General features: G+C 45.4%; 1 protein-coding gene across 3 annotated transcripts in view; it reads left to right on the forward strand.

The window, feature by feature from the left end:
* The first annotated feature begins 2,435 nt into the window (after positions 1-2,435).
* Positions 2,436-27,659, forward strand: part of wbp4 (WW domain binding protein 4) — a 66,900-nt gene continuing 41,676 nt past the window's right edge. For 2 of the 3 annotated variants that reach the window (XM_070894174.1, XM_070894176.1), the window contains exons 1-5: positions 2,437-2,569; positions 8,813-8,885; positions 15,595-15,657; positions 15,763-15,889; positions 18,291-18,437. In XM_070894174.1, coding sequence (XP_070750275.1) covers positions 2,568-2,569; positions 8,813-8,885; positions 15,595-15,657; positions 15,763-15,889; positions 18,291-18,437 — 412 coding nt within the window. In that variant the 5' untranslated portion in view covers positions 2,437-2,567. Of the gene's footprint in view, positions 2,570-8,812; positions 8,886-15,594; positions 15,658-15,762; positions 15,890-18,290; positions 18,438-27,659 lie in introns of all 3 variants that reach the window. The other variant, XM_070894175.1, reaches the window with a different exon arrangement.

A 27,659-nucleotide genomic window follows, 5' to 3' on the forward strand; every position in this document is an offset into this window, starting at 1 on the left:
GAGAAATTTAGAACTCAGTAGAGGAGGACAAAGGGTTTGATTAGGGCAGGGAAAATAGAGTATGAGAGGAAGCTTGCAGGGAACATTAAGAAGGACTGCAAACGTTTCTATAAATATGTAAAGAGAAAAAGGTTAGTAAAGACAAACGTAGGTCCCCTGCAGTCAGAATCAGGGGAAGTCATAATGGGGAACAAAGAAATGGCAGACCAATTGAACAAGTACTTTGGTTCGGTATTCACTAAGGAGGACACAACAACCTTCCGGATATAAAAGGGGTCAGAGGCTCTAGTAAGAAGGAGGAACTGAGGGAAATCCTTATTAGTCGGGAAATTGTGTTGGGAAAATTGATGGGATTGAAGGCCGATAAATCCCCAGGGCCTGATGGACTGCATCCCAGAGTACTTAAGGAGGTAGCCTTGGAAATAGCGGATGCATTGACAGTCATTTTCCAACATTCCATAGACTCTGCATCAGTTCCTATCGAGTGGAGGGTAGCCAATGTAACCCCACTTTTTAAAAAAGGAGGGAGAGAGAAAACAGGGAATTATAGACCGGTCAGCCTGACATTAGTAGTGGGTAAAATGGTGGAATCAATTATTAAGGATGTCATAGCAGTGCATTTGGAAAGAGGTGACATGATAGGTCCAAGTCAGCATGATTTGTGAAAGGGAAATCATGCTTGACAAATCTTCTGGAATTTTTTGAGGATGTTTCCAGTAGAGTGGACAAGGGAGAACCAGTTGATGTGGTATATTTGGACTTTCAGAAGGCTTTCGACAAGGTCCCACACAAGAGATTAATGTGCAAAGTTAAAGCACATGGGATTGGGGGTAGTGTGCTGACATGGATTGAGAACTGGTTGTCAGACAGGAAGCAAAGAGTAGGAGTAAATGGGTACTTTTCAGAATGGCAGGCAGTGACTAGTGGGGAACCGCAAGGTTCTGTACTGGGGCCCCAGCTGTTTACATTGTACATTAATGATTTGGATGAGGGGATTAAATATAGTATCTCCAAATTTGCGGATGACACTAAGTTGGGTGGCAGTGTGAGCTGCGAGGAGGATGCTGTGAGGCTGCAGAGTGACTTGGATAGGCTAGGTGAGTGGGCAAATGCATGGCATATGAAGTATAATGTGGATAAATGTGAGGTTATCCACTTTGGTGGTAAAACAGAGAGACAGACTATTATCTGAATGGTGACAGATTAGGAAAAGGGGAGGTGCAACGAGACCTGGGTGTCAAGGTACATCAGTCATTGAAGGTTGGCATGCAGGTACAGCAGGCGGTTAAGAAAGCAAATGGCATGTTGGCCTTCATAGCGAGGGGATTTGAGTACAGGGGCAGGGAGGTGTTGCTACAGTTGTACAGGGCCTTGGTGAGGCCACACCTGGAGTATTGTGTACAGTTTTGGTCTCCTAACTTGAGGAAGGACATTCTTGCTATTGAGGGAGTACAGCGAAGGTTCACCAGACTGATTCGCGGGATGGCGGGACTGACATATCAAGAAAGACTGGATCAACTGGGCTTGTATTTATTGGAGGTCAGAAGAATGAGAGGGGATCTCATAGAAACGTTTAAAATTCCGGTTGGGTTTAGACAGGTTAGATGCAGGAAGAATGTTCCCAATGTTGGGGAAGTCCAGAACCAGGGGTCACAGTCTGAGGATAAGGGAAAGCCATTTAGGACTGAGATGAGGAGAAACTTCTTCACCCAGAGAGTGGTGAACCTGTGGAATTCTCTACCACAGAAAGTTGTTGAGGCCAATTCACTAAATATATCCAAAGAGGAGTTAGATGTAGTCCTTACTACTAGGGGGATCAAGGGGTATGGCGAGAAAGCAGGAATGGGGTACTGAGGTTGCATGTTCTGCCATGAACTCATTGAATGGTGGTGCAGGCTCGAAAGGCCGAATGGCCTACTCCCGCACCTATTTTCTATGTTTCTATGATTTTGGGGGCCTGATCCTTGAACACTCTTTTCCTCAGGCGGCCGAAGGCTGCACTGGCACACTGGAGGTGGTGTTGGACCTCGTCGTCCATGTCTGGCCTTGCTGATAGTAAGCTCCCGAGGTATGGGGAGTGGTCCACGGTGTCCAAGGCCGCGCCGTGGATCTTGATGACCGGTGGTGGGGGCAGTGGTGTGAGGTGGGGTCAGGTTGGTGGAGGACCTTTGTTTTACGGATGTTTAGTGTGAGGCCCATGCTCTTGTACGCCTCGGTGAAGGTGTTGACGGTGGTTTGGAGTTCGACCTCCGAGTGTGCGCAGACGCAGGTGTTGTCCGCGTACTGTTGCTCGTGGTGTAATCTCAGTCTAAATCCCCGCACAACGCAGGCGATCCAAACCAGACCACTAAAGCCATCAATATAAAGGCAGTGACAATGTTCCTTTAACTGTGCAAGTGAAGCAACCCAATCTGCTACATCCCCACTTCTGACCAGCTGCACCCGCACTGGGCTGGGAGTGTGGGGGCGGGGTCAGGCCTGCACACTCAGGCAGTGAGTTGTCGGCGGAGACAAGGTGACGACGGTTTCTCTTTCTCCCCGGTCCCAGCGACAGCAGCGCGGTGGCGATGTAAGTACGCGGGGCTCGGGGGTGCGGCCCGGCCCGGCCTCCCCCGGCCCGGGGAAACTGCGCCACGTTCCCGCCGCAGCCGGAGCCCGAATGTTCTGGAAGGTGCTGGGAGAGCGAGACAGGGGGTGTCACAGGTCAACCCCGGCCCCCCCCCCCCCCCCAGAAACACCGGCCCACAGCCCCTCCCCGTGCGGCCCCAAACCCCCACAGTCACCCCCTGCCCCCAAACCCCCACAGTCACCCCCTGCCCCCAAACCCCCACAGCCCTGCCCCGCCTTAACCATAACCCCATCGCCCGCGTCCCCCACAGTACAGGGACCCATCGCCCGCGTCTCCCACAGTACAGGGACCCATCGCCCGCGTCCCCCACAGTACAGGGACCCATCGCCCGCGTCTCCCACAGTACAGGGACCCATCGCCCGCCGCGTCCCCCACAGTACAGGGACCCATCGCCCGCGTCTCCCACAGTACAGGGACCCATCGCCCGCGTCTCCCAGAGTACAGGGACCCATCGCCCGCGTCTCCCAGAGTACAGGGACCCATCGCCCGCGTCTCCCACAGTACAGGGACCCATCGCCCGCGTCTCCCACAGTACAGGGACCCATCGCCCGCGTCTCCCACAGTACAGGGACCCATCGCCCGCGTCTCCCACAGTACAGGGACCCATCGCCCGCGTCCCCCACAGTACAGGGACCCATCGCCCGCGTCTCCCACAGTACAGGGACCCATCGCCCGCGTCTCCCACAGTACAGGGACCCATCGCCCGCGTCTCCCAGAGTACAGGGACCCATCGCCCGCGTCTCCCAGAGTACAGGGACCCATCGCCCGCGTCTCCCACAGTACAGGGACCCATCGCCCGCGTCTCCCAGAGTCGTAGACAATCCACATACGTGTGTTCCTTAAACATTAATCCTTTCAGCCAAGTGCCATGAGCTCCGGATCCATGGCTCTGTAACCTTGAGCAACCTTCTTGCAGGGAAGGTAGCACATTCTGAGCCACTCCTTACTCCTCTGGTGTCACATCCTCGGAATTCCTACACGACAAGGTGGGCAGAGGAAACGTTTCAAGGACACCTTCAAAGCTTCCTCAATAAAATGCAACATCCCCACCGACACCTGGAAGTCCCTGGCCAGAGACTGCCCTAAGTGGAGGAAGTGCATCCGGGAGGGTGCTGAGCACCTTGAGTCTCATCGCCAAGAGCATGCAGAAACCAAGCGGAAGGAGCGTGCGGCAAACCAATCCCACCCACCCTTTCCTTCAACGACTGTCTGTCCCACCTGTGACAGAGACTGTAATTCCTGTATTAGACTGTTCAGTCACCTAAGGACTCACTTTTAGAGTGGAAGCAAGTCTTCCTCGATTTCAAGGGACTGCCTATGATGATGAAATCTGTTTAATTCACCCCCTTCTCCCCCGGCCTGGGTGACAGTATCCGAGCTCGTGTGTGGTGAGAAAAAAAAGCGAATGACACAGGAGGTGAGATAGAGTGGGCTGTACTTGAGAATATGGGACCGGATCTTGCTGCAGGGTCTCAGGAGTGAGCTTAACATTCACATTCTCTTCTTCAACAATGTGTTGGTGCCAAAGGAAGAGTGGCCATTTATTAAATTTCCAGCCTTGATTCAGTTCATAGAATTTCTTGCGGCATTGGTCTGCAGTCCTGGGTGTGAGAGAGGTGGCACTCAGTACTGTTGCCACTTCCCTCAACATAGTTTGCAAAACGTGTTTTTCATAGAATCATCGAAATTTACAGCACAGAAGGACACCTTTCGGCCCATCGTGTCCCTGCTAGCCGACAAAGAGCTATCCAGCCTAATCCCACTTTCCAGCTCTTGGTCCGTAGCCTTGTATATCCAGGCACTTTTTAAATGAGGTTTTCTACCTCTACCACCTTTCAGGCAGTGAGTTCCAGGCCCCACTGCCCTCTGGGTGAAATAAATTCTTCTCAAATCCCCTCTAAATCTTCTACCACTTACTTTAAATCTATCCCCCCCCGGGTTGTTGACCCCCCCCCTCTGCTAAGGGAAATAGGTCCTTCCTATCCACTCTATCTAGGCTCTTGTAATTTTATACACCTCAATAAGGTCTCCCCTCAGCCTCCTCTGTTCCAATGAAAACAACCCCAGCCTATCCAATCTTTCCTCATAGATAGCATTCTCCAGTCCTGGCAACATCTTTGTAAATCTATATGTTTTTCTCTAATCAAGACCCAGCAATGAGTCAATCTCTCTATCGACCTGTTTGCAACACCTTGCTCCTTTCTTGGGGGCACCCCTGCCAGATTCTGTACTGTAAAAGTGGCACAACAATCTGGAGCTCTTTATGATGTCAGTCTGGAAAATTGTTTATTATGCACCTGCTGCTTCCCAGGTTGCTGCTGTAGTGTTCGGCCATTGTGAGTAAAGGCTGCATTGTCATTCCCAGGCTATCTCCGTGTACTGCTCCAGTGTTGCATGGGATTTGCACTAATGGACGGTCAAAGAACTTGCAAATTATGATGGGGTCAGTGCTGCAAAGGATCAGCATAATTAGTGCCATCGAATTTTAGTGCCATTGTGTTTTACATGATATAATTTTCCTGTCCTTATAAAACTGTGCATGTATGACTTAATGTAAGCACTGCCAGAGGAGCTATACTAATGTAGTGAGCCAGTGAATACTCCCAACTACTTTTTTTTTAAAAGTTCCAAACCCAGAGACATAATTGTGCATTTCTTGGGAACTTTCTTAATATTCTGTCATCGGTTTGAAAAATTATACTTTATTTAAATGGTGAAACAGATTCCTAGTGCTGTACTTCATTAATGCTAAAGAGAGACATTGCAGATCGACTTTGGGAACTTGGTTATAGAAGCATAGAAACCAGGAGCAGTATTGGCCATTTGGCCCTTCGAGTCTGCATTGCCATTTGGTGTGATCTTGGCTGATCCTCTATCTCAACACTATATTCCTGCTTTTTCCCCATACTCCTTGATACCTTCTTTTGCTACAAATCTATCTTTCTCCCTCTTGGATGTATTCAGTGGCTTGGCCTCCACGGCCTCCACGGGTTCGCCACCCTCTGGGTGAAAAAGTTTCTCCTCGGCTCGGTCCTAGATTTCCTACCCCGTAACCTGAGACTGTGACCTCTTGTTCTGGACTTCCCAACCAGGGGAAACATCTTCCCCGCACCAGTTATTTCCTCATATGTCAAAAAGTAAATCTCTTTTGCACAGTTACATGCATGAATATGATTTCTATGGAACAAGTTTCCTGCAACCACTATAAATATTAAGACTATTGTGGCTAATTTAACACATGCCATCTATTGGAGCCCTTAATGGAGGAATTGTTCATACAAGGCAGCTTATCAACACCGATTAATGCAACCTCCAGAATACCTGCTGCCTATGGCAAAACAACTAAAGAAATAATAAGGGGAAAAAGTCGCTGGTGGGCGTAGTCTATAGGCCCCCTAACAGTAGCTTCTGTTGGTCGGAGTATCAACCAAGAAATAGTGGGGGCTTGTAAAAAGAGAACAGCAATAATCATGGGTGATTTTAACCTCCATATTGATTGGACAAATCAAATTGGTCAGGGTAGCCTTGAGGAAGAGTTCATAGAGTGCATAAGAGATGGGTTCCTTGAGCAGTATGGAACCAACCAGGGGGCAGACTATCTTAGATCTGGTTCTGTGTAATAAGACAGGATTAATAAACAATCTCCTAGTAAAGTATCCCCTTGAAATTCAGATGGAGGACGAGAAAGTTGGATCTCTAACCAGCGTACTGAGCTTAAATAAAAGAGACTACAAAGGTATGAGGGCAGAGTTGGCTAAAGTGGAATGGGAAAATAGATTAAAGTGTAGGACCGTTGATGAATAGTGGTGTACATTTAAGAAGATATTTCATAACTCTCAAGAAACATATATTCCAGTGAGGAGGAAAGGATGTAAAAGAAAGGATAGTCATCTGTGGCTAACTAAAGAAATAAAGGATGGTATCCAATTTAAAAACAAGGGCATACAAAGTGACCAAAACTAGTGGGAGGTCAGAAGATTGGGAAGCTTTTAAAAGCCAGAAAAGAATGACTAAAAAAATGATTAAGAATGGGAAGATAGACTATGAAAGTAAACTAGCATGAAATTTAAACACAGATAGCAAGACTTTCTACAAGTATATAAAAAGGAAGAGTGGCTAAAGTATAAGTTGGTCCCTTAGAGGACGAGAGCAGGGAATTAGTGATGGGGAACATGGAGATGGCAGAAACTCTGTAAAATATTTTGCATCAGTCTTTACGGTAGAGGACACTCCATCATCATCATCATCATCATAGGCTGTCCCTTGGAATCGAGGAAGACTCGCTTCCACTCCCAAAGTGAGTTCTTTGGTGGCTGAACAGTCCAATACGAGACCCTACGAGAGGACATTAAAAATATCCCAACAGTGGATAGTCAAGGGGCTATAGGGGGATAGGAATTTAACACAATCACTAAGGAGGTAGTACTCAGTACAATAATGGGATTAAAAGCAGATAAATCCCCTGGACCTGATGGCTTGCATCCGAGGGTTTTAAGAGAAGTAGCGGCAGGGATAGTGGATGCATTGGTTGTAATTTACCAAAATTCCCTGGATTCTGGGGAGGTCCCAGCAGATTGGAAAACTGCAAATGTAAACCCCTATTTAAAAAAGGAGGCAGACAAAAGGCAGGAAACTATAGTCCAGTTAGCCTAACATCTGTGGTTGGGAAAATGTTGGGAGTCCATTATTAAAGAAGCAGTAGCAGGATATTTGGCAAAGCATAATTCAGTCAGGCAGAGTCAGCATGGATATATGAAGGGGATGTCATGTTTGACAAATTTGCTGGAATTCGTTGAGGATGTAATGGACAGTTGTACAAGGCCTGGTGAGGCCTCACCTGGAATATTGTGTTCAGTTTTGGTCTCCTATTCTGAGGAAGGACGTTCTTGCTGTTGAGGGAGTGCAGCGAAGGTTCACCAGACTGATTCCCGGAATGGCTGGACTGATATATGGGGAGAGACTGGATCGACTGGGCCTGTATTCACTGGAGTTTAGAAGGATGAGAGGGGATCTCATAGAAACATATAAAATTCTGATGGGACTGGACAGGTTAGATGCAGGAAGAATGTTCCCGATGTTGGGGAAGTCCAGAACCAGGGGACATAGTCTAAGGATAAGGGGTAAGCCATTTAGGACTGAGATGAGGAGAAACTTCTTCACTCAGAGAGTTGTTAACCTGTGGAATTCCCGACCGCAGAGAGTTGTTGATGCCAGTTCATTGGATATATTCAAGAGGGAGTTAGATGTGGCCCTTACGGCTAAAGGGATCAAGGGGTATGGAGAGAAAGCAGGAAAGGGTACTGATGTGAATGATCAGCCATGAACTTATTGAATGGTGGTGCAGGCTCGAAGGGCTGAATGGCCTACTCCTGCACCTATTTTCTATGTCTCCCAGAGTACAGGGACCCATCGCCCGCGTCTCCCAGAGTACAGGGACCCATCGCCCGCGTCTCCCAGAGTACAGGGACCCATCGCCCGCGTCTCCCAGAGTACAGGGACCCATCGCCCGCGTCTCCCAGAGTACAGGGACCCATCGCCCGCGTCTCCCAGAGTACAGGGACCCATCGCCCGCGTCTCCCAGAGTACAGGGACCCATCGCCATAACCCTGTCACCCGTGTCTCCCAGAGTGTCACAGCACAAAATTGATCCCAATTTCTTTAAGCTGCTGCATTTTGACAATTCTTGTCAAACCAGATGAAATGGTTTTAATGGCATGTAGTGTGAATCAACAATAAAGACTACACAACCATGAAACATAGCTGCTTTTAAGAAATTTTTTTTTGGATGGCTTGTGTTATATCGTTAGGAATTATGGGCTCCTGCGACTGAAAGCAAAACTAGTGCTCTAACTTACATTAGATAAACTTTACATACATATTCATTGGTTATTATATTTGATAGAGATAATGCTGTATTTAAAAGTGTTGTGATTTTGGTTTGTTCAGTATGGGAGCTCACGCAGCAGGTTTTCATCCTGTGACGTAGGGGAGCACAGAGGTTGCTTAATCTACCTACTTGCATGAGAAAATTCATAATGAGCAATAAAAGGAAGAGTGGATATTGTATCTGTTTTTGAACTGGCTTTGTATCAGCTAAAAAATGTTAGTATTGTGTATATAATGCACCCATGTGCCTTTGAAACACTATATTAACATCTGTGTTTTTAAAAATATATTCTGCAGGGCTGACTACTGGAAATCTCAACCAAAGAAGTTCTGCGATTACTGCAAATGTTGGATAGCAGACAATAAACCGGTACGTTGTATTTTGTTTATTATCCCTTTTGATCAGTAGAGAAGTTGAAAAATAAATGTTTACAGCTTACTTCCCAACATGTTAGCGAACTGGATTTTGATAGTGGTATTTCATTTCAGATCAACTCCGTAAGATTAATTGCGAGTCAGATCATTTTTCTGTGCACCAAACTGTATCTTTGTTCTTTGTAATGCATTCTTAGAAGGTAATATCAAGTCGGACTTTTTTTATATGTAGGTGAAGGGCAAAGTGCAGGTCACCAAGGTTGAAAAGAGTTGGAGGGAAGGCAAGATAAATTGGACAGTGGGGGATGAGGTGACACCAAGCATGGGTTTTTAAAAGCTTGTAGATGGTAAAAGGAAAACACAGGTGAGGGAGGTAGAGTTTCACAGTTCTACAGTCCTGGGCAAAAATGCAATAGTACAGTGGTTCTCAAGCTTTGTCAGGGCCCCACAAAAATAAATTATTTTAGACACTTGCACCCTACTAGCTAACGGTGACTTGGGTACCTTAAACGTGGCAACATAATTGAGAACAATGTCAGTTCAAATGTGGAAATAGTGTCTCTACAGCTATCTTTCCTGCATTTTGATGTTTGATTCCCTCCAATCAGGTTTCCACCCGCCCCCGCGTCACAATACTGAAATAACCTGTATAAAAGTCACAAATTACATTCTGTGACTGTGACCGTGGTCACCTATGCCTCCTCAACCTTCGCGGCCCCTCTGTAGCCTTCGACACGGTTGGTAGCACCATCCTCCTCCAACATCTCTCCTCTGTCGTCCAGCTGGGTGGGACTGCACTTGCCTGGTTCCATTTTTATCTATTCAATTGCACCAAAGATTCATCTGCAATGGCTTCTCTTCCCACTCCTGCACCGGATCTAACCTTAGCCACCTCTTAGTTCTCATCTGCATGTTGCCCCTCGGTGACATCATCCGAAAATATGTCAGGTTCCACATGTACGCTGACGATATCCAGTTTTGTATCCGCACCTCTCTTGACCCCTCCACTCTCTCCGATTTGTCGCACAACTTGTCCGACATCTAGTATGGGATGAGCAGAACTTTCCTCCAACTAAATATTGGGAAGACCGAAGCCATTGCCTTCAGTCCCCGCCACAAATTCTGTTCCCTATCCGCCAACTCCATCCCTCTCCCTGAGCTGAACCAGGCCGTTCACAACCTTGGTCTCGTATTGGAAGCTGAGATTAACTTCCGACTCCATATCCGCTCCATCACCAAGACTGGCTACATCCACCTCTGTAACATCGCCCAACTCCGTTCCTGCCTCAGTTCATCTGCTGAAACCCACACTCATGCCTTCGCTACCACCAGACTTGACTATTCCATTGTTCTCCTGGCCGGCATCACATTAACCTAAGCTCATCCAAAACTCTGCCTGCATATCTTAACTCATACCAAGTCCTGTTCACCCATCGCCTCTGCTCGTGACCTACGTTGAGTTCTGGTCCGCCAACACAATTTTAAAATTCTCATCCTTATTTTCGAATCCCTCCATGATCTTGCCCCTCCCTATCTCTGTAACCTGCCTGTCACCAGCAGCTGAATGACCATTTTATTTATATACCCTCTTTACTGTAAAAAATGTTCCAAAGTGCTTTAGAGGGAAGGGAAAATATAGCTAAAGAGAATGAAGGAGCAGATAAGTGCATATTAGGAGAGGTGATTGAAACTTTGATGGAAAAGGTGGGGTTTGAGAAGGTTCTTGCAGGTGGATCGATAGAGGTTTAGAGAATATAACCTAGAAATAGGAGCAGGAGTAGGCCATATGTTCTCGAGCACACACTGCCATTCAGTAAGATCATGGCTGATCTTCGACCTCAACTCCACTTTCAGCCCTATCCCCATATCCCTTGATTCCCTTAGTTTCCAAAAATCTATCCACCTGTCTTGAATATACTCAACGACTGAGCATCCACAGCCCTCTGGGGTAGTGAATTCCAAAGATTCACCACCCCTTGAGTGAAGAAATTTTTCATCAATCCTAAATGGCCTACCCCTTATCCTGAGGCTATGACCCCTTGTTCTCGACACTCCAGTCAGGGGAAACAACCTCTCAGCACCTACCCTGTCAAGCCCTCTTAAGAATTTTCTAGAACTTTCTTCTTTGCGGGTTGTGAATCTGTGGAATTCGCTGCCTCAGAGAGCTGTAGAAGTTGGGACATTGAATAAATTTAAGTCAGAAATAGACAGTTTCTTAAACGATAAGGGGTTATGGGGAGCGGGCAGAGAAGTGGAGCTGAGTCCATGATCAGATCAGCCATGATCTTATTGAATGGCGGAGCAGGCTCAAGGGGCCGTATGGCCGACTCCTGCTCCTATTTCTTATGTTCTTATGTAATAAAGTCACCCCTCATTCTTCTAAACTCCAGAGAGTATCTGCCTATTCTATTCAATCTTTCCTCAGAGGACAACCCTCGCATCCCAAGGATCAGTCTAGTGAATCTTCATTCTGAAGGAAGTTCCATAGAATGTGGCTGAGGTGTTTGAAGGATGTGCTAGCAATTTTGGGACAAAGGATGTGAGGTGATATCCTTTAAGCCAGGATTGCAGGGTGCTAGAGGGGCTGGAAGGGGCAATGTACTATTGCACAGACCAATCTCATTGATGGTAACAGTGCTGTAATAATGAGACTCTGGAGGCTGTTGATGGTGGGAACTGGCTATACTCTGGTTACAACCTCTGACCTAGAATTAAGAATGTTATAGGACAGGAGTAGGTCATTTGACCCCTCACACCTGTGCTGCAACTGGCACTGTTACCCATTTGTGTTGTACTCCATTTCCCCCCCCCCCCCCACAATTTTCCTTAAAATATTTACCCACTTTCCCTTTTATAAGTTATTATGGATTCTGTTTCCACCATTGTTTTTTGTAGGACCTAGCAACCCTCTGTTTAAAAAAAAATAAAATAAAAGCATCCTAACCCCCCTCCATTTTTATTGGTGATATTAAATTTCCGTTCTCTAGTTTCTGACTCCCCGACCAGTGGAAGTAGTTCCCCCCCACTATTTATCTCCTCGAAACCACACCTAACTTTGGATTGAATTCTGTCACTGTGTGCATGAAAACTATAAATCAGTCACCATGTTTATGTTGTTCCACCTGTTTCTGATCGCTCAAGGCCGTTGCCAGCTTAAAGCCAGTTGTCAGTGCAAAATATGCTTGTACTGTTTGTTGACTGAACACACTGCAAACTGGCTTTCAGTGGGAAACCAACCTTGAAGGTGCTGGGAGTAGTTGCTGGCTGCTCATTTCTGATCTTTTGTAGTCTTTTTGGACTTGAGCATTACAATTGGAGGGCTTGTTCCTGCTTGTCACTTGCTGATTGGTATGGTGCTTACATTTTGGGTTGTGAGGGTAGATTTTCATCTTCAGTGTCTGGGCTGGTGATCTGGCAGAGCTCACCAAAACAAGTCCCACTGCCTTGCTCTCTCCAGTGCAATGTCCCTCACCGTCACAGAACGGTTACAGCACAGAAGGAGGCCATTTGGCCCATCGAGCCCGTGCCGGCTCTCCGCAAGAGCACTTCAGCTGGTTCCACTCCCCCGACCTTTCCCTGTAGCCCTGCACATTTTTTTCCTTCAGGTACTTATTCTTTCAAGCAGTGTATTCCATATCCCAGCCACTTGCTGTGTAAAAACGTTTTTCCCACATTGGTTCTTCTGCCAATCCCCTTAAATCTGTGTCCTCTGGTGCCCGACCCTTCTGCCAATGGGAACAGTTTCTCTCTATCTACTCTGTCCAGACCCCTCATTGATTTTGAACACCTCGATCAAATCTCCTCTCAACCTTCTCTGCTCCAAGGAGAACAGAGGCTATCAATCTAACTGAAGCCCCTCAATCCTGGAACCATTCTTGTAAATCCTTTCTGCGCCCTCTCTAAGGCCTTCACATCATAGAACCTGCCCGATTTTCATGCCAATTAAAGATGCTGGCAGACTTGCTGTGTATTAACTGCATTTTCACGGTAAGCCCTGGGACCATTCCATTGGAGAGAGTATTTCTCACCGTATCCATGATTTTTAAAAAATCTCTATTGAATCATTCCTTGTGACGCAGCAGCATCTTGAGGGATGGCAGTGGTATTACTCCAAGGGATTCGGGAAGATCCAGTTGACGTGCAGGCTATTTTGATCAGATCATTTTTGAATGATGCTCTGCATCTGTATAATCCACAATTATAATTGAAACATTTATCCAGTTGAATAAATAATTGTCTGGCTATTTAAGTCATTAGACAAAACTACAGCATTTTAGGGGTAAATGAATAATTGTGCTCTTACTGTGCTTAATGTATTTAAGGAAGGTAATTTGAAGTTAATTGCTAAAAGCAGTGCGAAGGGGCGCTTTCAGATTTGATGGAATCACACGTTTTAATGGTTTAGTGCCTAGTCCTTGAAAAACAGTATAGTGTGTATTCACCTAATAAGCCTGGTTTTGAATCCTATTTAGAATGGTGGGATTAAAATGTATCCAAATTTGAAAGCATCCATTTGCCTCAATTGACAATAATTTTGTATTGCTGTCATCAAACAGAAGCTTTCAACACAGAAGGAGACCATTAAACATTGATCTGTGTCGGCTCTGTGCTAGTGAAATTCAAAACGAGTCCCTCCTGCTCTCTCCAACGCAATGGTCCCAGTTCTCCCCTCATCATAAAATTACATGGATGTAAACTTTGCTTGATTTAAGTATCAATTTTAGAACGAGGAGGATGCAATTTCATGAATATAGCTAGAATTGTGCTATTAACAAGAAGCCGTGTACATACGAAGGGAGGAAATCGGCTGCCACTGATCAGTTTTTATCAGGAAAAGCACATTTCTTAACAGAGATCACTTGCTTGAAATAAAGCTTTGAGATTTCAAACTACAGTTTCCTTTAAAGTATTTTAGAAAAAGCAAAGATGCTCTCAACTCCTCGTAGAATCAGCCAACATGCCCTTCTACACAGTTGATGCATGGATTACATGTTCACAATCCACTAATTGCTTGCTGGAAAATTCTGCACGTATTCGGAATACAGACTTGGTGAAAGCACTCCAACTTTTATGATGTATCTAGTTAAAGCACTGGATATTTAGACAGGCTGATGCCTTGATTTAAAAAAAAAAATTGAAGACATTAAAAGGGCACACAAGACAGTTTTGGTTTCCTTACCCAAGGAAGGATATACTTGCCATAGAGGGAGTGCAACGAAGGTTTGCCAGACTGATTCTTGGGATGGGGGAGTTGTCCTATGAGGAGAGATTGAGTAGACTAGGCCTATATTCTCTAGAGTTTAGAAGAATGAGCGGGGATCTCATTGAAACATACAGAATTCTTACAGGCTTGACAGGGTAGATGCAGGTAGGATGTTTCCTCTGCCTGGGGAGTCTAGAACCAGGGGTCACAGTCTCAGAATAAGGGGTCGGCCATTTAGGACTGAGATCTGAGATGAGAAACCTTTTCACTCAGAGGGTGGTGAATCTTTGGAATTATCTACCCCAGAGGGCTGTGGGGGCTCAGTCTTTGAGTATATTCAAGATAAAGATAGAAAGATTTTTGGATATTAAGGGAATTAAGGGAATCAAGGGATATGGGGATAGTGCAGGAAAGTGGAGTAGAAAATCAGCCATGATCTCATTGAATGGCGGAGCAGGCTCGAGGGGCCGAATGGCCTATTCCTGCTCCTAATTCTTATGTTAAGACAATTCAGTGGTTAATTTTAATAATTTATTGTGAAATATGTAATTTTTGAATTTAGAATTCTCTTTAAAGCCTTATTTTGGACTCTAGAAATTTCAGTAACTAAGAAAATTGAGAATGAAAATTATTTCGAGGAATTTTGAGTAATTTTGTTCATCAGCAAATGGTCAGTGAAATGTTGACATCTGATTTTCCCATTGTAAAAATATTTGCATGCAGAAGCCGCCTATTGTTTACGCAGCAATTTTCATTGTAAGGACATATAAATGTTAACGGGAATATAGTAATACACATTGTATATGAACTTTCATCATCATAGGCAGTCCCTCGGAATCGAGGAATACTTGCTTCCACTCCCAAAGTGAGTTCTTTGATGGCTGAACAGTCCGATATGAGAGCCACAGACTCTGTTACAGGTGGAACAGACATTCGTCGAGGGAAGGGGTTGGTGGGGCTGGTTTGCTGCGCGCTCCTTCCGCTGCCTGCGCTTGGCCTCTTCATGCTCTTTGCGTTGCCTTACCCTTAACATCCGTAAGACAAAGGTCCTCCACCAGCCTGTCACCGCCGCTCAGCACTGCCCTCCAATCATCAAGATCCACGGCGCGGCCCTGGACAACGTGGACCATTTCCCATATCTTGGAAGCCTCTTATCAACAAGGGCAGTCATTGATGCGGAGATTCAACATCGCCTCCAGTACGTCAGCACAGCCTTCGGCCATCTGAGGAAAAGAGTGTTTGAAGACCAGGCCCTCAAATCAATCATCAAACACATGGTCTACAGGGCTGTAGTAATACCCGCCCTCCTGTATGGATCTGAGGCATGGACGTGAACTTTAACATGCGGAAGGATGTGCAATAAGCATCCATTTCCAAGTTGTGACTGAAAGTTAATCTGTATTGGTTGATATGTTTTACCGTCCTGTGTTTAAACACTGAAGTTCTTACTTACATTTTTAACAACTGGGTTATCATTATTTTTCTCAAATGTTTCTTGCAGAGTGTTGAGTTTCACGAGAGAGGAAAGAACCACCAAGAAAATGTGGCCAGGAAAATCAGTGAGGTATCTGCTTGTTTCCCTCAATCTGTATTTTCCATTTTCTATCTGTCGTACACACATGTCCCCTTCCAGGATGGTTCTGAACAGCATGTTCACCTGTGTTTCCAGATTAAAAAGAAAAGTTTGGAAAAAGCAAAAGAAGAGGAGAGGGCAGCAAAGGAATTTGCTGAGATGGAGAACGCAGCTATGAAAGCTTATCAGGAAGATCTGAAGCGACTTGGAGTAAATGTTTCAGGTAGCTTTAAGTCTTCGTTACAAAAGTCAGGGTTTCTTTGAGAATTTTATATAAGATCTCAGGTCATTTTGAATCGCTAATTAAGTAATGGAAAAAGTGGCCAGTATTATAGGGGTCCAAGTTACAAATTTGGAATATATCATGCAATATAACCAGCAGTACAGCCACCAGTTTACTGCTGACAGAAATTGCTGCTTTTTCTCATATCTGTACTACAAAGATGACAAGGCACCAAAGAAACTGAAAAGACAATTAATTGGATAAATGTAATTATTTTATTGTGAAATATGTATTTTTTTATTAGAAATTTCAATTGGAGGGAGAATGGCAGATGAAAGTTTTTCAAAAAGCATTTTGAGTAATTTGGTTCGTTATCAAACTGTCGGTGAAATGTTGACATATGGCGTTCATATTATAAAATAAGAGTTCAATTATTGTTTACATAAGCAGCTTGGTGTAAATGCACATCCTGGTGCAATTTTGCCCATTTTTAGCTGAGAAATTTACTGTGTTTTCTGAAGAGGTAACATTTCATATCATTGTAAAACAACGAATCAAAAAATACTTAGACAGTCATTCACACAGTATATCTCTCAGAAAATTCCTATTCACAAAAAAGAATGACTGCCTCAAAGTTAAGGGATATGACAATTTTAAATTTTCTTCTCATTTCCTCCCCTCTTTTCCCTCTCTCCACTTCCGTTTTAGGGAATGTTTGGCATTTCCTTCAGGTAGGCTTGTGAGGAGCGGTGGTATTACTGCTTCACTTTTTTAAATAGCCACTTGCTTCAAACAGCAATTAACCTCCAATTGATCTCAAGAAGTGTCTATTTAATATACTTCACATGGATTAAGTTCGACTGAATGGCCTTTAAAAGGACAGTCTGACTGAAACACAGCTCAACTTAACAGAGATACCTTTCCTTAAGGTAGTTTTGTTACAACTGCCTCTGGTCCTGTGTTTTTGAATTGTAATTTTGCAAGATGCATTGTGTGTCTGTGTAGTTTGGTGCTGCCATATTTGCATTGGATGCTGTTCTTCATTGTGCGAGCTGCATTCTTCGTTTTAAATTCCCATATCAGTGACAGAAGTTGTGAGCTACTCTTTTGCACACTAATTTCCTTTCAATAGTTGGTGCCTTGCATACTTTTAGTATAGCCTCAATACTACTTGTATTCTCAAAAGTGCTCTAAAAGTTTGAGAGAGACTAATTGTAAGGAAGATTTCCATTTGTCTGATCATTGGTGCATTCACTTTCACTGGTCCATTTTAGCCTCAGCTTAATAAGAACATAGAACATAAGAAATAGGAGCAGGAGAAGGCCACTTGGCCCCTCGTGCTTGCTCTGCCATTTAATCCGATCATGGCTGATCCAATCATGGACTCGGGTCCACTTCCCTGCCTGCTCCCTATAACCCCTTATTCCCTTATCGTTTAAGAAACTGTCTATTTCTGTCCCAACTCTCTGAGGCAGAGAATTCCACAGATTTACAATCCTCAGAAGAAATTCCTCCTCATCTCCGTTTTAAATGGTCGGCTCCTTATTCTAAGATTATGCCCTCTAGTTCGAGTGGAAACATCCTCTCTGCATCCACCTTGTCAAGCCCCCTCATAATCTTATACGTTTCGATAAGATCACCTCTCATTCTTCTGAATTCCAATGAGTAGAGGCCCAACCTACTTAACCTTTCCTCATAAGTCAACTTCCTCATCTCTGGAATCAACCTTGTGAACCTTCTCTGAACTGCCTCCAAAACAAGTATATCCTTTCGTAAATATGGAAACCAAAACTGCACGCAGCATTCCAGGTGTTAATGTTTATCTTTTCGAAACCTGAATCATTCGAATTCTTCACCGAGGAAGGGCATATGGAGTTGTGAAGGATTATGAATAAAAACATATTTTGGCCCCTACTGTACATAATGGGGGGATGAGTACAGTCCCCACTGCGTATAGCGGGCACGCTCGTGCTGTACGTGGTGGCCGGTATATCGCGGCCAGGGTAGTCCCAACAATTTTAAAGGTTTTTAATGGTATCCCCAATGTGTTCCCCTTCTCGCTCCCCAACCCAACCCCCAAGAGTGAGATAATTTCCCTGAAGAAATAAGAAAGGAACCAGATGGAATTCTAAATGTGGAGTCTTGATCCTGGAGATCAACTGACTAGCCATTTGCTTTAAAGACAGAAACTGCAGGAAATCCTATGTGAAAGTAATCTTTGCAGTGAAAAAATTTAAACGAGTACGGGGTTTTAATAATGACACAAATAAAAATTAGAATTGCTAGCATTCAAAACCCTTTTGGCGAGTATTTAAAAAAAAAAAAGGAATATTTTAAAAATTGGGACACCTTCTATTCTTTTAAATTCTTTAACCGAGTAACAAGTTCATTGCCTTCTTAGCTTCTTCATCATCGAGCACAACTGAGAAAAAACCAGCGGTAAAGGTCTCTGATGCACAACGTGGTACAAAGCAGAATAAAGCAAATATCTGGGTGGACGGCCTCTCACCTGAAGGATATACCTATTATTACAACACCGGAACAGGAGGTAAGACTTGGACTTGGCTTCTATTAAAACTCAGCTTAGTATACTTATAGAAAAATGTGCCTGAGTCAGGAATTTACCTGTCCATCACTACTGAATTATTCCCCAAGCTATAGCAGACAAGGTAAATCTGCTTCTAAAGCACAAACTTTTAAATCTTTTGAAGTACAGCGCAGTAACTTTCTAAAAGCTTTGCAGATAGGTCCACTTTTGTTGTCAAGTCCACCGTAAAACTTAACATTTAAAAGAAAAATATTAATTCACCCTTTCCCTCTATCTCCCTGTACCATGCTGTCAGTACCATCCCTTAGCAGCATAACTGAAAACATAAAGCCACCTCCTCCTGTTCTGTGTTGGGAATACGACTCTAAAAATGCCCTTTTTTTTTTACTGGAGAACACTTGCTGTTTTTGGCTCACTGTTGTCCTCTAACTCGTTATCTAGATGATCTTGGCAAGAACCTACCTTCATTGGTTCATTATTGTTTTATCTCCACCATACCCATCAAACTTTCACTTTCAGACCCACTACTGTCCTGTGCTCTTCACGCTCTTCTACTCACAGTCTAGTCGTTTGTTTTAAAGTTCTGGTCTTCTGTAGTTCCACTGGCAGTCATCCTAAATATGTTATACACCTCTGGAATTCTGTGGTTAAATGTTTGTGATTCATTTGCCATCAACTTGTACATCTCCAAAATATGGCAGGCAGGGACCCTCTGCACAGCTCCCTTTCCAAGTAGAAGTGACTGTCCATTTTATTGTCTTGTCTCCAGTTGATGCTTTATTCTCATTCTCTTTTTTTTCTCTCGTGCGTTGTTTTGTGCTTGCACACTCTCCACTATACCTTTGCTCCTCTTGCAGAATCACAGTATCTTGATTCCTTTCATGCTTTTTGGGAAAATTAATGTATTTTCTTTGTCTTGAAAGTGAGAATTTCTGTGTATCTCTCACATGGATTTAGAGCAGCCAATGCATTGTTCATATACAGGTGGAACCTCCCTTATCCAGAACCCCCGGGATCTGGCCTGTTCTGGATAAGGGATTTTTCCGAATGAAGGGTGGTCATGTTAAATTGGATGGTACAGGTACTGAGCAAGAGGATATCGGGGCTGGTTGGCTTGGGGCTTGGAGTGCGGCAGAGAGATAATTTTTTTGGGGGGATCACGGGGTCAGACCAGCGATTGCAGGAGTCAGCAGCGAGGAAGGACTTCAATTTGTTCATGTCGGAATTCTGCGCATGTGCCACCCGCTGGACGAGGGGTGGTTCTGGACGAGGGAGGTTCAACCTGTATTAACATTATCTCAAAATGCAACCAAAAATCTTGATTCTGAAGTTGCCTTCAAGAAGCTTAGTTTTCTTTCCAATACCAACATTCCTCCCTTCACCCCAGCAATTCTTAACTTATTTGAAAGCCCTAGTCCATCGACTACTTAATACTCTTGTCAAGGAGATGAGACGGTCTTCCTGTATCCCTTAACCGGATTCACAAAAAGCTGGTCATCTGATAGCTGATCCTCCTTTTGATTAGCCATCACCCTATCTCTTGCAACATTTCTTGCTGTGATCATTGCTTTGCTTTACTCCTTTCCATCTTTTCCAAACTGCAAATGTGACCTGTATGGTCTCTTCATCCTCCTTGTGTTGTACTTGGGACTTTATTCCATCATCTCCTACACTAACCTATTCTTTCCCTGACACTCATGCTGTGCAGCTCCCTAATTTTCAGTCTTGTCTTCCTCCTATACTCTACAAGCTTTGAAAACCTATGGTTGGTCTAACCTAATCACTACATCTTGTTTTACATAAGAACATAAGAAATAGGAGCAGGAATAGGCCATATGGCCCCTCGAGCCTGCTCCGCCATTTAATAAGATCATGGCTGATCCGATCTCGGACTCAGCTCCACTTCCCCGCCCGTTCCCCATAACCCCTTATCGTTTAAGAAACTGTCTATTTCTGTCTTAAATTTGTTCAATGTCCCAGCTTCCACAGCTCTCTGAGACAGCGAATTCCACAGATCCACAAACCTCAGAGAATAAATTTCTCCTCATCTCTGTTTTAATTGGCGGCCCCTCATGTCCTCTAGTTCTAGTCTCCCCCATCAGTGGAAACATCCTCTCTGCATCCACCTTGTCAAGCCCTCTCATAATCTTTTCATTTTTCAAGCTTGTTCATGCCTTATCAATGTAGTCCTACTGAATTAATTATGTAAAAATTCGTATTCACACAAAGCTGCTCTATTTAAGTAGAGTAGTTTGTGTCCTGTTATACATGAATAACACAATGTATGTTGCAGCAAAAATGCTTTTTTAAAAATCTAAGATAATTTAGTTTGAGAGGTTTATTTGGACTGTTGGATGTCTAAACTGATGTACTCATCTTTTGCTTCATACAAGTTGTCTATCAAATTAGTCATCTGAAATTGTCATTCAGATAGTTTAGAATAGTCCCATGAGACAGGAATCAGTGTGACACTGTCCTGTTTAAGAACTTTAGGTTAGTGCAAGAGGCTTCTGATCAATCTGGTGGCCACACTCTTAAGTAAGGCAGGCTCAGAGCAAGACTTTTTGCTTCATGGCAACTAGCTCAAATTTCCCTCAGTATCGTACTTTGTGGCTCCTGGTTTTAATAGAGTAAATAGGGAGAAGCTGTTTCCAGTGGCAGAAGGGTTAGTAGCCAGAGGATACAGATTTAAAGTAATTAGCAAAAGAACCAAAGGGGACACGAGGCAAAAACATTTAGGCAGTGAGTTATGATGATCTGGGATGCACTGCCTGAAAGGTGGTGGAAGCAGATTCAATAATAACTTTCAAAAGGGAATTGATAAATACTTGAAAAGGAAAAAAAAATGCTGGGCTAAGGGAAAAGTGCAGATGATTAATTGGATAGCTCTTTCAAAGAGCCAGCACATGTATGATGGACCAAATGGCCTCCTGTGCTGTACCATTCTATGATGCATATGATTTATTCAATACATGTGTTCCTGAAAGTTTGTCATTTTCAATAGTCACATGTTGAGTAAATAAGTGTAAAGATCATTTATACCATTCACGTGCCCAGTCTTCTGATAGGAGAAGGCAGTTGGAGTTATTGTATTAAGGTCTTAGAAGCATGGAATGACGGGTCCATTTGGTCCAACAAACCCAGTCGTTCGACAGGCACTGTATCATCTACCCAATTGTGCATTCTATCTGATCTAATATTCCAAAGGGTTGTTCTGCATAAATACTACAATCCCCATTGAGGATTGGAGCAAAAATGGAGAACGTTTATCACTGGTCAGCTGCCCTCCAAAGATGACACATCCCCATGATCCCTAGCACAGTACACTTTGTGTCAATGGAGTTGTAAAGTCCTTACTCTACTGCATGAAACCACACGAGGCACATCCCAGGGACCAAGGCCACTCTGTGACCTTACCCTTTATTACAGGACTCCAGAAGTGATGACCCTGTGTGGGACCTCCCTTTATATACCTGTGTGATCAGGTAAGGAGTGTCTCCCACAAGTTCATCCCCTGTGGTCAAGGTGTGCATCTAAGTTGAGTGTATACAGTAATACAGTGGTGTTACATTGTAGTTACAAACATGACATCACCTCCCCCCCCCCCCCCCCCCCCCCCCAAAGTCTTGCTGGGATCATAGGTTTAGTCTATCAGGTGGTCTACGCTCCCTCGTGAAGCGCCGCAGTTGGGGCTCTGGTTGTTGGACACTGACGTGTGTGTCTGTCACCTGTGATGATTCCGGCCTGTCCGGGCTGACCGCAGGGACTGTGCATTCTTCTGATCGCTCTTGTTGCTCGTTCACTGGCGGTGTTGTGAGCTCCATCTCATGGTCTACTTCAGGTTCCTCCGTGTCGATGCTGAACCTTTTTTTTACTTGGTCCAGATGCTTACGGCATATCTGGCCATTGTTGAGTTTTACCACGATGACCCTATTCCCCTCTTTGCCAATTACAGTACCCTCAAGCCATTTGGGCCCCATGGCGTGATTGAGGACGAATACCGGGTCATTTATTTCCATACATCTCCCCCTTGAATTACGGTCATGGTACTCGTTTTGTGACTTGAGCTTGCCCTCAACTATGTCGGTCAGGACTGGGTGAATGAGGGACAACCGAATTTTGAGTGTCCGTTTCATGAGTAGCTCTACGGGCGGGACCCCCGTGAGCGAGTGCGGGCGGGATCTATAGGCCAGCAGGAGGCACGATAAGTGGCATTGTAGGGAGGGTCCTTGAATCCTGAGCATACCTTGCTTAATGATTTGGACTGCCCGTTCCGCCTGGCCATTAGAGGCCGGCTTGAACGTCGCAGTCCTGAAGTGGTTGATGCCATTGCCCGACATAAACTCCCGGAATTCATAGCTCGTAAAACATGGGCTATTATCACTAACCAGGATGCCTGGCAAGCCATGGGTTGCAAAGATCGCACAGAGGCTTTCCATGGTGGTGGATGATGTGCATGAATTCAGGATGATGCACTCGATCCATTTTGAGTACGCATCTACTACGATGAGGAACATCTTCCCCATGAGCCTCCCTGGGGGCATTGCCCAGCTGGGCACATGTCGTGCACCTGCAAACCCAGTGTTCCAGGTCTGAGTCAATTCCAAGCCACCAAACGTGTGACCGGGCGATGGTCTTCATCATCACAATGCCTGGATGCTCGCTGTGGAGTTCCCTGATGAATGCCTCCCTGCCCTTCTGGGGCATGACTACCCGGCTGCCCCATAGTAGGCAGTCGGCTTGGATGGAGAGCTCATCCATCCGCCTGTGGAATGGTCTGACCTCCTCAGGGCATGCTCCGTGTGCGAGTGCCCAATCCCCAGTCAGGACGCATTTCTTAATCAAGGATAGGAGGGGATCTCTGTTTGACCAGATTTTGATCTGGCGGGCTGTGATGGGGGAGCCTGCACTGTCAAAGACATCGACAGCCATGACCATCTTGGCGCTTTGCTTCGCTGCCCCCTCGGTGGTGGCCAATGGGAGCCTGCTGAGTGCGTCAGCGCAGTTTTCAGTGCCGGGCTGGTACCGGATGGAGTAGTCATAAGCAGCTAGCGTGAGAGCCCACCGCTGTATGCGAGCTGATGCATTGGCATTGATAGCCTTGCTGTCTGACAACAGGGATGCGAGTGGCTTGTGGTCCGTCTCTAATTCAAACTTTCTACTGAAGAGGTACTGATGCATTTTCTTTACACCATAGACACATGCAAACGCTTCCTTCTCGACCATGCCATATCCCCGTTCTGCTTGAGAGAGCAACCTGGAGGCATAAGCCACAGGTTGTAGCTGACCCTCAGCATTACCCTGCTGCAACACGCACCCAACCCCATAGGACGATGCATCACATGTCAGAACCAGACGACCCCAGGGGTCGTACAGGGTCAACAACTTGTTTGAACAAAGTAGGTTTCGCGCCCGATCAAAAGCCTGTTCCTGACCGTCCCCCCCAAAACCAATCGCAGCCCTTACGCAGGAGCATGTGTAGCGGCTCCAACAACGTGCTCAAGTTCGGCAGAAAGTTCCCGAAATAGTTCAACAGTCCCAGGAATGAATGCAACTCCGATGTGTTGCAGGGCCTGGGTGCTCGTCGAATCGCCTCTGTTTTGGATTCAGTGGGCCGAATCCCATCTGCAGTAACCCTCCTGCCCAGAAACTCAACCTCAGGAGCTAAGAACACACATTTAGACTTTTTGAGTCGCAGGCCTACCCGGTCCAGTCGGCGGAGCACCTCCTCCAGGTTGTGGAGGTGTTCCTCGGTGTCTTGACCCGTGATGAGGATGTCGTCCTGGAATACGATCGTTCCTGGAATGGATTTAAGCAGGCTTTCCATGTTGCGTTGAAAAATCGCAGCTGCTGATCGAATGCCAAACGGGCACCTGTTATAAACAAACAGTCCCTTGTGGTGGTCAGTAATTTGGATTCGTCGGCCAGTTCCTGGGTCATATAGGCTGAAGTGAGGTCCAACTTGGTGAACAACTTGCCGCCTGCCAGCGTGGCGAAGAAGTCCTCCGCTCTCGGGAGCGGGTATTGGTCTTGTAGGGACACCCGATTGATGATGGCCTTATAGTCGCCACAGATCCTGACCAAGCCATCTGCTTTTAGAATGGGAATGATGGGGCTCGCCCAGTCGCTGAATTCAACAGGCGAGATGATGCCCTCTTGCAATAGCCGGTCCAATTCGCTCTCTATTTTTTCCTGCATCACATACGGCACCGCGCTGGCTTTGGTGCACTGGCCTGGCGTCCGGGGTGATGTGTATCACTACTTTGGTGCCTTTGAAAATCCCAACGCCTGGTTGGAATAGTGACTCGAATTGTTGTAGGACTTGTGAACACAATCTTCGCTCCACCAAGGACATTGCGTGAACATCCCCCATTTCCAGTTCATCTCAGCTAACCAGCTCCTCCCCAACAGTGCGGGACCATTGCCCGGGACAATCCAGAATGGCAGCCGGTTCACTGACCCATTGTGTGTGACAGCCATCATTGCACTGCCTAGCAGTGTCTCAATGCGTTCTAATTTGGGTCTACTGGCTGAGTGGCCATAGCTTCTTGAATTGCTGAACACCCATGAGTGACTGGCTGGCCCCTGTGTCCAGCTCCATGCGTACTGGGATGCTGTTCAACAAGATCCTCATCATCATTGGTGGCGTTTTGGTGTATGAACTGAATGTTCACCGCATGGACTCGCTGAACTTCGGCATCCATCGATTTGCCCCACAAGTCATCCTGCCTCACAGAACCCTCTTCTGGTCCATCTGCCTCATATATAAATCTGGTTGCAGGTTTTCTGCACATTCGAGCTAAATGGCCACTGAGATTTCAGTTTCTGCAGACAAACTGTTGGAATCTGCAAGATCTGGCTGAGTGTTTTCCCACACATCTCCAGCAGGAGTTAAAGTTTCCATTGTTGGGGACAAAGGGACTATGGCCAGGAATTCCACGCTGATTGTCCTTTTGACTGCTCTTAAGTACCCCATTAGTGGGTGTCAATGGCCCCATCCCGGGCTGCATTGTCCACTGTGATGGCGTGAACGTCCATTCAGCCTGCCATTGTCTCTGTTGAGGTCCTGCTCTGGGGTCTATTGCTGCCTGGTAAATGTCAGACTGCCCCTGCCTGCCTGCGGGACTCTGAGTAGCTTTGATGATGTTGACTCCCTGATCCATCGCCACGTTAGAAGCAGAATTGCGCGCGTAAATCATTTTCGTGTCTTCCTCCTCCGCCATGAAAGTTTGAGCTAACAACGCTGCCGCTACCAAGGTCAAGTCCTTGGTCTCAATTAACTTGCGAAAAATTCCTGCATGACCGATACCCTCGATGAAGAAGTCCCTTAGCATCTCCCCCCCCCCCCCCCCCCCCCCCCGCAGGCTTCTGTGAACTTAGAGACTGGCTAAACGCCGGAGGTCTGGTATGCTCTGTCCTTCACGACGTCAGTGGGTGTTGAAGCTGTGTCGAGCCATGTGTATGCTGCTCGCCGGTTTGAGGTGCTCTACGATTAATTTGCTAAGCTCTTCAAAGGTTTTGTCTGCCGGCTTTTCGGGTGCCAGTAAGTCCTTCATGAGCGCATAAGTCTTTGGCCCGCAGCTGGTCAGGAGATGATCCCGTCGCTTGTCGGCCGCTGCATCCCCCAGCCAGTCTTTAGTAACGAAGCTTTGCTGAAGCCTCTCGATAAAATCGTCCCAATCTTCCCCAACACTGTACCGTTCCTCTGTGCTACCGGTGGCCATTTTCGTGGGTTGTGAATTCCCGTTTCTCGTCGCCAATGTAAAGTCCTTACTCTACAGCATGAAACCACACGAGGCACATTCCAGGGACAAGGCCACTCTGTGACCTTACTCTTTATTACAGGACTCCAGAAGTGATGACCCTGCGTGGGACCTCCCTTTATATACCTGTGTGATCGGGTAAGGAGTGTCTCCCACAAGTTCACCCCCTGTGGTCAAGGTTTGCATCTAAGTTGAGTGTATACAGTAATACAGTGGTGTTACATTGTAGTTACAAACGTGACAGGAGTATTTGATCATTCTAACCCAAGCTTAATGCCTATCGCCTCCTATCTTAAATTATCAACTTCCATCCACATATCCATCACTTGAGAAAGGGTGGGCTGAATTTTACTTGCTAGTCTTTTCTCGAAGCTTGTTCATTTTAAACTAGTGTCCTTTTGGTTAGTGTGCTCATACTCTGAAGTATGATTGTATCTTCACGTCTGCCTTTCAGAATTGAGACCCGGGTCGCGTTTCTCTTCAGTCCTTTTGCTAATAAAAACCAATGTAGCACTGAAAGTTTCCTCATATGTTGGCTCCTGCAATATAGACCTCTTGGCAAAATTCCATGTGCACATGAAGTGTGTAACGTTCCCTAGGAGGATTGGAGGAGTGTACTTCTAGAGCAGTCTGCCAATGAAGATAATTAGCTCAAATATTTAATATCTTTCCCTTTTGAAGTCATTCTCTTGTGTCTCATTCTTAACTTGGTTTGGGGACAGGAATATAATGATGTACCTGGTTTCCTCTTCCCTGTTTTATTTGTTATGTGTATTTTACTATCTTTAATAACTTGCAACAGGCCCTTTCTCCTATCCTACCATTTATTTCCCCCTCGTTACTCCAAGCTTTACGGATTAGTTTCTTTGTCTAATTTGAGCCGTTGGATGTTTTAACTACATTAAAGGCATTATACAGGGTATAAGCAAGTTGTTGATTTTTGTTCAGTTATTTAACTTTAAGCTCTGCCCATGATGTATTTCTATGACTCGAGTATTCTTTCATTGGAAACTAATCATACAATCAACCTGTATATAATGAACACCAAATTTATATGCTCATTTTTTTCTGAATGTATTTGCTGTGTCAATTGCAGTTATAATTAGATGACTGAAAACAAGCTTAGATACACTTTATGGACTCCTTAGTCTCTGTTGCTATGGTAATTTTTGTTTTTCATGAGAGAGTCACTGTCTGCAACAGTGAGATAAAGTGTACTACACCCTTCCCTGTGCTACCTCATGAGCCAGTCCCTAAATGCTGCACTAAGCGATTTCTCATTATCGGTGATTTCAACCTCCATCTCATCTCGCCTTGCCCCCTCTCTCTCTCTCTCTCTCTCTCTCTCTCTCTCTCTGCCCTCCTCTTCTCCCATAACACCTCCCTCCAGATAAACTCTCCTACCCATATTCACGGCCACCCTTTTGGCCTTGCCATCTCACGTGTCTCAATCACAGAT

The sequence above is a fragment of the Pristiophorus japonicus genome, chromosome 11, assembly GCF_044704955.1.
Source record: "Pristiophorus japonicus isolate sPriJap1 chromosome 11, sPriJap1.hap1, whole genome shotgun sequence".
Taxonomy (NCBI): Eukaryota; Metazoa; Chordata; class Chondrichthyes; family Pristiophoridae; genus Pristiophorus; species Pristiophorus japonicus.